The sequence below is a fragment of the Vollenhovia emeryi genome, unplaced genomic scaffold, assembly GCF_000949405.1.
Source record: "Vollenhovia emeryi isolate VEMERY1.0 unplaced genomic scaffold, V.emery_V1.0 DF939140.1, whole genome shotgun sequence".
Classification (NCBI taxonomy): domain Eukaryota; kingdom Metazoa; phylum Arthropoda; class Insecta; order Hymenoptera; family Formicidae; genus Vollenhovia; species Vollenhovia emeryi.
The window spans coordinates 1,853,554-1,864,601 of record NW_011967226.1 but is presented as its reverse complement, the minus strand read 5'-3'; the positions used below and the strand labels follow the sequence as shown (position 1 = coordinate 1,864,601).

At 39.8% G+C, this 11,048-nt stretch overlaps 1 protein-coding gene across 2 annotated transcripts in view; it reads left to right on the top strand.

The window, feature by feature from the left end:
• The window catches only part of LOC105567175 (pyruvate dehydrogenase (acetyl-transferring) kinase, mitochondrial), a 19,374-nt gene extending 8,326 nt beyond the window's left edge, over positions 1–11,048 (top strand). The window contains exons 2-8 of one of the 2 annotated variants that reach the window (XM_012021804.1): positions 8,709–8,916; positions 9,031–9,215; positions 9,313–9,477; positions 9,753–9,931; positions 10,031–10,255; positions 10,402–10,625; positions 10,685–11,048. In XM_012021804.1, the coding sequence (XP_011877194.1) occupies positions 8,709–8,916; positions 9,031–9,215; positions 9,313–9,477; positions 9,753–9,931; positions 10,031–10,255; positions 10,402–10,590 (1,151 nt within the window). In that variant the 3' untranslated portion in view covers positions 10,591–10,625; positions 10,685–11,048. The remainder of the gene's footprint in view (positions 1–8,708; positions 8,917–9,030; positions 9,216–9,312; positions 9,478–9,752; positions 9,932–10,030; positions 10,256–10,401; positions 10,626–10,684) is intronic. The other variant, XM_012021803.1, reaches the window with a different exon arrangement.

The window sequence follows — 11,048 nt, the reverse complement described above, 5'->3', positions numbered from 1 at the left end:
AGAGTAAGAGCAGAATTTTCGCGTATACGTTTCTCCTTCGAATGAATTCGAGAATCGAGCCCCTGACGCGAAATCCTTGAAATATTTATTTTATCCACCTGTCCGAGATTTTACGTTTTGCTTTATTGTTATTTTATTTTACTTAGATCTCATTAAGTTTGTTAACTTTTTGGAGATACTGGATTTTATTTCGACGGAACGCATGCTGCGCGCTGTCTACGTGCGCGAGGATACCTCGTCCGCGAACGGTGCGTGGTTTTTGCACTGAGAGAATCTAATTACGCTACCCCTTATTTGCCGGTCCGGTTTCTCGGCTTCGTAGAAACGCTCCTGGAGCACGTTCCGGTTTTACTTCACCCGCGAACGCGTCATGTTCCCGCAGGTGCATTGTCGTGTGCAGAATTTTCCCTCTCGTTAATGTCGGTCGTTTTTACAATGCGAGCAAAACATTTCGCAATTCTTCGGAAGGTCCGGCCCGATCTCCCTCTTCCTGCCGTTTCGTATCGGGCGGCGGCGATTTCGTTAAATGAAATTTTGCTCGTCGCAAAAAGCGCGATGATGAACAAATGTTTCGCGACGCGGTCACAAACGGTACAAACTTCGAAATTACATTCGTTTTATTTCACGGGAAAAAAATCTATTGTTTTACGTTTATGTAACGTAACGTAATACACGCTCCTCTGTGGGCATTGCGGAAGTGATAAACCGCACGAATGAGAGAAGTCCTTTGTGCGCATTATGCAATTACGCAGAATTCTAACGCGCTCGCGATTGTATCGGCGGTTACATAATCCGCAATGCGGAGTATTACGTCTAGCTTTTTTAGAAAGACGGATAATTTCAACTTGACAATTGCAGTCGTGCAATTATCGCTCGGAATCGTCGACTGTCGCGCGTTTCCCTCGAAACGTGCGCCGGATAAGGCGAATGTCGGATACACGCGAGTATTTAAAGTGCCGATATTCCAAAATCTAGCGTACACGCCTTCCTTATTCGCGCGGAGGAGCTTGCAAATACACACTTCTCTGCACGAACAGTAACATCCGTGAACGTGGCCGTGCACGCCAGAACAGCATAGGATAATCAAATATTCAAATGCAAGGCTGATCTGTACTGACAGATTAATTATACTGCTCGCTTCTTCGTAGAATCGTCACAATTATCTCGGGGGGACTCTATTGGAAAAGAAGAGGAAAGACGACGCGCCGTAAATCAAACTCTCAAAGATGCCTCGTTATCTGTGTTTTTTCAAACGTAATGATGACAATTACGCCGCGAAGATTGGTTTTGCGGAATATGGCTCGGGCGTGACAGTTCTGTTTTTCGTTTCTTATTAAACGAGAGGCGTACCATTCGCGAACGTGTAAGTGGAATTAAATGAAATCACGACTAAATTAATAATGTAATTAAATTATGTGCCTCGGTGGTCGAATTGGTTGAGACGCCCGCCTAGCGAAAGGGAGGTCCAGGTTCAAAGCCTGGCTGAGGTGATATTTTTCCGCAATCAATTTAAAATAAAATTTGGGGTAGATATGATATCGCCAGCAATTCAAAACAATGATGAGTATTTTACAAAAACGACCTACACTGCCCAATGCTTTTATTTACTTGTGTTTCAACAGTTAACAATGCAACTTCAATTGACTTTGCACTCTCCAACTAAAGAGTGCAAGCAAAATTTCTCCCTTTTATTCCTTTGACTAATATTCTACTAACATAGAGATATTGGCCAAACGAACGATACGAGATCAGGGATAATTAAGTAACAGATCACTTGAAAAGGGTCCAAATCCAGGACCGAAACGTCGTTTTTATTTTAAATAAAGGCATTGGCCAGTGTAGGTCGTTTTTGTAAAATACTCATCATTGTTAAAATAAAATATTTAGACGCTAACACCCTGTCACGGCTCTTAGTCCTTTAATCCTTCAAATTTGTGTTTATCACATTTGCGCCATGCGAAGTTTATTATTTCGGTAATTAAATTAGATAAATATAATTAATCAAGTATAATAAAAGGGGCTCGGAACCTGAACAGGATTGTAATGCCCGATAAAATTACTTTATTGTAATAGCAAATGTATATGTATATACGTTTCGGTCCTTGTTGGACCGATCTTCAGTATAACAAAAAAAATAATAAATACAATTAAAAATATATATCGATTCGCGAATGGAAAATATACATAGATTACGCAGTCAGTAATATAAAATTGTAATAGATTAAGAGACGATAGTACAAAAAAACGCGGCGCAAATAGATATAACATCATGAATCAAAAAGTAGAAACAGTAGTAGTCAGGTAACGGTAAAAATAAAATAAGAGACGGTAGTACAAGATAAACGGCGCAAGTGAATATAACATGATGAATCAATAAGTAAAAAATTGTAGCCGTGTCGGGCTATGTGGACGACGGTAATGATGTAATTAAATTAAATACGATAAATGTAATTAAATTAAATACGAAACTTGTTCAATGATAGGATAGATCGGAGCCAACGAAAGGTGACTGGTTGCCGCGATCAAATAGATTCGAAGTCAAATCTCGAATCTCGTTGCACTCGTTATCCCAGTTCAGGGGTTACATTGTAGCCTAGTCTTGTGGTTTCGCTGTATACGTTGCAACAATCGTAGCCGCAAATGTTGCGTACACTGTATTGGAACTCGTTGAGCAGGAACGACGCTTGATACGTTTTTCATGGAAGCGTTTGTTTTGAAAGAGCATATCGCTATCTTTAACTTGGCTCGAGTGTACGCACGATGGAAGATATCAATTAATATTACTCTGTGTGGGTTTTAAAACGCACACCACAGTGTAATCGCGCGATTAGGATATCAGAATGATTAATCCCTTCCACGCGAGGGCCGCTGAATTGCTCGATTCTCATCGTAATTGCGCAGAAAATAATTATTGCGATTAAAAAAAATGCACGGGCTGCTTATGGCCAGGGATATTTCTGCATTGTCGGAATAATTACGTTAATTACTTCAACTTGTTTCGTGCGTAAATATGTTTGATATTCTGACAAGTAAACGGATATTCTAAAAAAATGAAGTTAATAAATCGATGATATAATGACCACAATACAATGTGTACTTTCGTGGCTTAAGTAACGTCGTAAAAGAACTAAATGCATATTGACGGAGTCTCTGATAAATCGAATGATAATAAATGCGCGCGCATTTATTATCATTTTAGAAGGTCGCGATAATATACACCGTGAGTTCTAAACTTGCACGCCGATGTGGTCATAATGCGAAAATAAAGCGGACAAATTCTCGCTGTTATCCAGCATGAAGAATTGACTAGATACTAGATAGTCTCGAGGATACAATCGCCGGATCTCGCACACGGATAGCCCCACGTTGATAAAAGTTAATTTGCCGTAAATCCATCTCTCATATCACTAAATTTTATTTACTCGAAATACAAATCTGCCTTTATATTATTCCGATTATCTGTCGAGCGGAACAGTGCGAGCCAACGTCTCTTAGCAGAGGACATTTTTATGGATAGGAATATAATTTTTCTTCTCATTGAGACTGCACGCTTGTCAAAGATTATTTAAGGAGAAATGATTTGTCTTTTAAAGCGAAAGACAATCGCCGAATTGCGGAAGTGCTCATTTAAATGCGCTTTTTCTACATCTCAGGTAAAAATAGAAAAGTATTCAGAACTTGGAAAGAGGAGACCGAGGAGGCAGGACATAGGGTAGGAGGTGCAACTGCGTGCGAATAAATTTTAAGTTTCGTGTGCAATTTTTGCGAGTCTTGGCGCGATCGACGTGCACTTTGCGCCACATCGTCCAACAAAAAAAGGCCGGTTTACGCAGGTTTGGCAGACTGAGTATCGCCGATTACAGGCGTGAGCGTTGGGAGCGAAGTCCAAAGGCCAGAAGGCTCGCCCGTCTCAGGTTGCCGTCACACGGCCGGCAAACAATTGATTTTGGTTGACGTCAGCTTCCACTATCTTCAAGATTTCGAGGCGACGCTTCTTTTTTGCTCTTCTGGTCTTCATCGCCGTTGGCACGATTTCGCGACCGCGAGGAACGCTGGGAAAAAGAATTTATATTACTTGTTTCTTGTCGTATTTAGTTCAAGTTCACGATCGCCGACCCAGCGCTATCAGAGTGTGATCGAAAAGGTCGGGCGCAGATAAAATCCTTAAATCTCCTTCAACCCTTATCTTCAGTCTTTACGAGGGCGAGATACGATAATCTCTGGATGAGAAAATGCATGCGAATTTCTTTTACCGAAACCACACCACAAACTGCAATTCAAACGATGCACTCTAAAGAGTGTACCGGCAAAAATTGGAGGTACACGTTAAAATACAAATGTTCGCATCACCTTGTATTGTTCTTAAGACATATTAGTTCGAGCCCAGCTACCACAGTGCTCACACGTATACATATTTTATAACTCGACTCTGTCTTATTCGACGACGATGACTGACTTAGTATCACTCGAAAAGGACCCAAAAGAATAGGGTCGAAACGTTGTGTGTAATAAACTAATTAAATAACTAGCCAGTCGGGTTGACTATAAGTTTCCCGTCTTAATTTAAAATACAAAGTAATTATAAGGTACATAAAAATCCACCAAAATAGGGGGGAAGATAGTACCTCGAAATGAAGAATCTTATTTTGAGGACACAGAAACATGTCTTGTTGGTGGATGCCCTCAATATAGACTCTGTACATTCGCAATTTAATTCTTGGCAGTATTCGAGTGCGTCGGTAAAACTGGATGACTTCAGGATCCTTTTAAGAGTGTGCTTGTATTCGCAAAAATAATTGTCTACTCATTGTCGAGAAATTCTTCGTCGGCTAAAGTCAAACGGGGACGAACAATTATGCACTGTGAGTGCGCATAATCAACGATCGCTATCTTTATTTGAACATAAACGATATTCTTATCTGCTTGTTCTGTCCGGCACACTGCGCGTCAGTGACTCAGAATAAAGGACGACGAGACATTTATTTCGCCCTTCGGATTATCCTGCGACGATTAGGAAAGGACACGCGCGTCGTGTTATTGATAATATTATTTTACAAAGCAAGATCTACGATATCAACGATGTCATACTCGTACGTTTGTTTGCGCGAGACAAGATAGGGTGCGCCGAAGTTATGCTAATTTCCGAGAGTTAATGTCCTTTCGTATCACTTCCAGCGTGTCTAACGACGCCCGCTGGATTCTGCACGACTTCGATAATTCTTCGGAAGGTCGGGCCAGTTGTTTCTAGATCCTAGTTACTCCGAAAATTGAACACATTATCGCTCACTTGTATCCTCAATCAATGTAAATTAACGTAAGTTTTTAGCGGAATCGATAATAACGCTATTTCCAATGTGACTATCTCACTTCAAAGCAATTGAAGTCGCATGAATATATTCTGGAATTTATGAAATGCATTAGAAAATTTGCACAGTTGCTTTGTATATTTGTGAAACTGTCGAGATTTATAGCACCGAGGTCATTCATTTAAATGGGAAAAGTTTGACATCGGGGATTTTTAATTAATTAAACTGCACAGACGCTGGCAAAGTCCCGGTGCAATCAACGCTCGACAATGTCCGCTGGATGGTGGATGTCAGGGCCGGCGCTCGCGATGAGCAGCGGGCAGGTGTCACGGGATTTTCCGCTTATCCATTTTCGCTTGGTCGAATGGAATTTAATATAAGAGCAACGAGCTGGCTCGAGACTGATCTGCGCCTGACAGACAAGGGCATTCAATTTCCCGGCAATTTCTCGGCTGATCGCTTCTAGAATCGAATCGTAAGAGCCAGCCGCGATTCTCTGTGGAAAATTCATGAAGATCTAATTTCATTTTCGATATTCACGAGTACTCGCGCCGCTCTCGACAGCCCGCAAAAATTGCACGATTCTCTGAAACGCGCAGCAATTATACGGATTGTATTATCACTTGTAACGTCACGTGTTTTCTCTATTCAAGTGGCCTTCGTTTGAAATTAACCGTGAAACAAAAGTATCGTCCACGTTAATCCGATTCAATTGTATGATGGGAACAAGCGAATGCGCTATTGAGGCGGATGACGCAACCTACGTCTTCATTAAGGCTGATTAAAAATGTACAGAAACTCGTACAGTTATCGTCTGCTGTTCCATGTCTCCTAGCTTTCCATTGATTACACTTTACTGATAAACAATCGTTATCTGTTCCCCCCCCCCCCCCCAAGAGAGAATCAGCGAATGCGCTCATTGAGCACAACACTTTTAAGAAAAATTACAAGGAACTCCTGTTGCGCATAACAATAAATAATTATCAGGTATCGGAAATAATATATTAACAAATAAGTTGTTGAATCTCAGTTTACTCAGATGTGTGCAGAGAATCAGTAGAAATTGTTTCGCGTTTTTCCTGTCCATTGATGTACTTTGGTTCTTTCACTTCGACTCGTTTAAGTTCCAAGACGCGATTAAAAATTTTTGTTTGGCGTTCGGCGAAAACAGATGTTTTATTAACGATTACGGAGTATATTCACGTGTTCCGACAGATCGTCATAACGTTCGGGTGTCGCGGTGGGTTTTAGACAAAGTCGCAATTTTTTAGACTCGCGATCTCAAGTGACAATCCTCTGGCGTTGCACGCTGACCAGGCCGAGGTTTATTTTCAGAGCACGCCGCCGTACGCAACCCGGGGACATGTCTCAAGCATGTCTATATAAATAATTGAATTTTCACTCCGACGAGAGGGAGATGAGGGATCGATTTATCGATGTACACTCGAGCGTGCCGATACCAAATATTTCATGGACGACTGACCGATGTTTCCCTCACGATCTCCCGTAACAGCTACTTTTCGCGAGTTTAAATTTGTGTAAAATTCGTTTTGTATTAGAGAAATCCCGAGTCGAAATTTTGGCCCTATGTTGAACCTTCAAATCTATTATACAGGACCTAAGACAGTAAAAGAGGTCGGAATGCGAGCACAAAATTTACTCCTACTTTAAAACTGATTGCCTCGGAAATTTCTACTCTTGCCAATTTAGCATTAAAGTGGGTCCTTTGAAGTAGGAGCTAAAGTAAATTTTTGGAATTAAGGATTCAAGGGTGGAGTAAAAAAAGTATAATGTCATCAAAGTAGATTTTTGCTGGCCCACGTAGGTGTATGGATCAGCTAAGTAGGTGTAAATTATCCTGAAAAGTGTCAAAGTAGTACCAAAATTGCGACTCGGGATACAGTCTGAGAATGTGTAAACTTTTAATAAAGAAGCTATACGCAAAGGAAAGTATCAACTTGAAATGAAGAGAAGAAAATTGAGAAACAAAATGAAAGTGGGAACTTGCTGATTGTTCTAATGGCTCGTAATTGAGCGGTACCTTTAGTGAAAGTGTGTTATAAGAGCATACGTAACCGTAGCTATAGTTTGTGTTTGTCAATAGTGATGGCGACACGTCATTAAATAGGTCAATGTATGATCACTGGAAGTTATTCGGTTTGTATCGATTTTTCGATATTCTTCTATAGACGACGAGTTAATGCGTAATGCGGCTTTTGTATGAACTCCGTTTTTAATACTCCTTCTGTAGATTTTATAGAACCGTCAATCTTTGCGGACACGAGAGATCCGCCGAAATAAAATTTTTAACGTAAACTTAACTTGATCATTATTAATACGCAGTATTAAACTCGTTTCTGACACGTTGGAACTTGTTTGTGCATATATCATACTATCGCAAAAAACTTCCATTAATTTTTCATGAATCATCCTTCGGTAACATTGAAAAAATATATAATTAAATTGTAGTGGAAGAGAGTCCAATGTACAAATTAGAAGCTTAACGATGATATGTACAGATTGTTAATTCCTCAATCTGTGATGAATGTCTCTTATCAATTAATCAAATAATAAATAGATGAATATATTTCCAACTGTTCTAGCCCAATCATGAAATGCAAATATTTGTAATTTTAAATCTCGCTCTCTCTCTCTCTCTCTCTCTCTCTCTCTCTCTCTCTCTCTGTTGATATTTTAGCTGCAGAAAATAAATTTGTACAGAATATTTGAATATCAGTTTTGATAAAGGCTCATCAATTCAGGATTGTCTCATTGCTTGCGTGTAGCAAAAACTTACATTATTACTGACGTATTTTTGGTGAATTACATACTGAACATGATAAGATAATTTCTGTCCGAAATAAATTATACAAACGCTATACTATCAATGGCAGCAGCCTTTTTAACATGAGCCATTCATGAAGACTCTCACTTGCGGCTTGCTTTCCTATCAATTCTACAAATTGTCACAATAATGCGGCAGTAATCTGTCACTTTTTCGAGAGACACTTCTAATTTCCGCAACAAATATGTATTTTGGCGTCTGGCAAGCGAAAAATATGAGACGAAGTTTGCGCTTGGAGTCATCATTATCTTGATAATTGTTTAATGCCAACACGTTATTCAAAATTTCATTAATCGACAAAGGAAGAATAAATGATCGGAAATAAATGGAAATCTCTATTGAGTAAAATGATTATTAAAATTTTAATTTAACATCATAAATTCCCGCAAATTAAGATGTCTATCTACCTTTTACTTTCAATTTCTGCAAAAGAACAAATTTTTATTATTCCTTCGATATTCTGATACCGATTTACGGTTGGTTAAAAAATTGATGACAGCTGTACTATATTTATGATGAAAATTTGCAATGTCGCTGATATCGCGTATATTTTTCAGGTCTAAGCGCCTGTGAGAGGAAGTCCTTCATATTCTTGAGGAAAGAACTGCCAGTACGGCTCGCCAACATTATGAAGGAGATCCACTTACTGCCGGAAAACTTACTGAAGATGCCTAGTGTGGGTATTGTGAATAATTTGTACGCCACATCCTTCGAGGAAATAATACACTTCGAAAAAGTCGATGTCAACGAGACTACTTTAGACAGGTGAGTACATTAAACACTTGTGGATCAAGTAACTCTTTTGGGCTTACGATATTCACTAACAATAAGATCGTTCGCAGCACGAATTGCTGTACGAAAATCTCTAATCTCTTATAGATTCTGCCAAGCCCTAATAAAGATACGGAACAGGCATACCGACGTCGTCCAGACAATGGCACAGGGCGTTCTGGAACTGAAGGAGTCCCACGATGTGGACAATCAGACTGAGAACAGCATTCAGTATTTCCTGGACAGATTCTTCATGTCCCGCATTTCCATTCGTATGCTGATCAACCAACACAGTAAGTTTCAATGAACGTTTTCATGAGTGAGCTTTAGTACGAGTGGTATCGCATATTATTGCGCTTTATTGACGCGTTTCTTTTCTTCGTGTTTCAGCGCTCCTTTTTGGTGGGCAATTGAACGGGCACAGTAGACACGTAGGATGTATAGATCCGTCCTGTGACGTGATCGGCGTCATTAAAGACGCTTATGAGAACGCACGGTTTTTGTGCGATCAATATTATCTGGCTAGTCCGGAATTGAGAGTCAAACAGCATAACGGCAAGTTTGAACAAAGTTGATTATATTAGTGTTATAGTAAGTAATTTGAGACAAATAATTTTCTATAGAGGTAGACCAAGTACAGTTCCAATCATTGCTATCATTATTTTTGTATACAATATATATACATACATATTGTACAAATAAAATATTACGATTATGTATGTATGACTACCGTTTACATTTTTGATTGTTGGATAGGAATATTAGTTAAGAGCTGTAAAAAAATAATAGCGGCTAAGTTTATAATTGTTGCACACGGTTAATTTTTCCAGAACTCGATGGTAGTAGTGAGATTAGGATTATTTATGTGCCGAGCCATTTGTACCACATGCTATTCGAGCTGTTCAAAAACGGCATGAGAGCCGTGATGGAACACCACGGAACCGACTCGGACAATTATCCGCCGCTTGAGGTTTTGCTAGTGCGCGGTAAAGAGGATATTTGCTTGAAGGTAGGACGAATCGATTCGCGTCGGCCGTTCAATTCTTAGGATGCGTGATTAGATGGCAGCGAATAATTATTGCCATTTTACCACCATCTGTTTTTTTAGATATCTGATAGAGGTGGCGGCATTCCTCGTTCACAAACGGACCATTTATTTAAGTACATGTACAGCACCGCTCCACAGCCGAGCAAATCAGATGCTCATACGGTACCGCTTGCAGGATACGGCTACGGTCTGCCATTGTCTCGATTGTACGCCAGGTATCTGCACGGCGACATCGTACTGCTCAGCTGTGAGGGTTACGGAACAGACGCGATTATTTATCTAAAGGTAATAAATATTTTTAAATTGTTAATAAATTTAAATTTGTTGAACATTTCTCCCGATACACCTGATGTGAGAAATATTACGCGTCGTAATTTCGTTCTGCGCTTTTATTTATCAGCAATATACTAACTGAAAGCTTACATCCTCAGGCATTGTCTACCGAGGCAAACGAGCTATTGCCGATATTTAACAAGACCTCGTCAAAGTTTTATCGCACACCGGTACCCACCGCCGATTGGAGCAGCCAGTGTGGTGGCGGGATGGCTACGAGGCAACTTACTATGAGTCACGCTCAAGGCCACAGACTGCCTCACGGGATGGAGATCACTAATTTATAGCAGAACGCGATCGATGCGGATCAGAAAACGATTGGGTGAGTAATTTATTGTGATGACACACTCGCCAGTTCTTTTCTTACGATGTTGAATATAGTTCTTCCTCTTTCAGGAAACTCGGAAAAATTTTCTGTCCGCGTATTGCCAAGGATGCTTTGATAGGAAAGTTAGATCTGTATTCGAAGCCGGGACAAATATTGAAGGAATATTCTCTATAAACATGAGAAGCGACTAGTTATTAGACGGGTAAAAACACTACACATATTGGCCAAAGATAATATTGATAATCTCTTCCTTGTGCCGTGATTACATTACATATCAAATCAATTCTACAGATTTGATAATTAAGGATTTTGTTTCGCGTCAACATATTTTTGGCACAAGCGTAGAACATCAAATTATCTGCTACATGTTCAGCGAAGAAATTGTCACAGGGTTTACGATCGATATTTAAAAAAAAA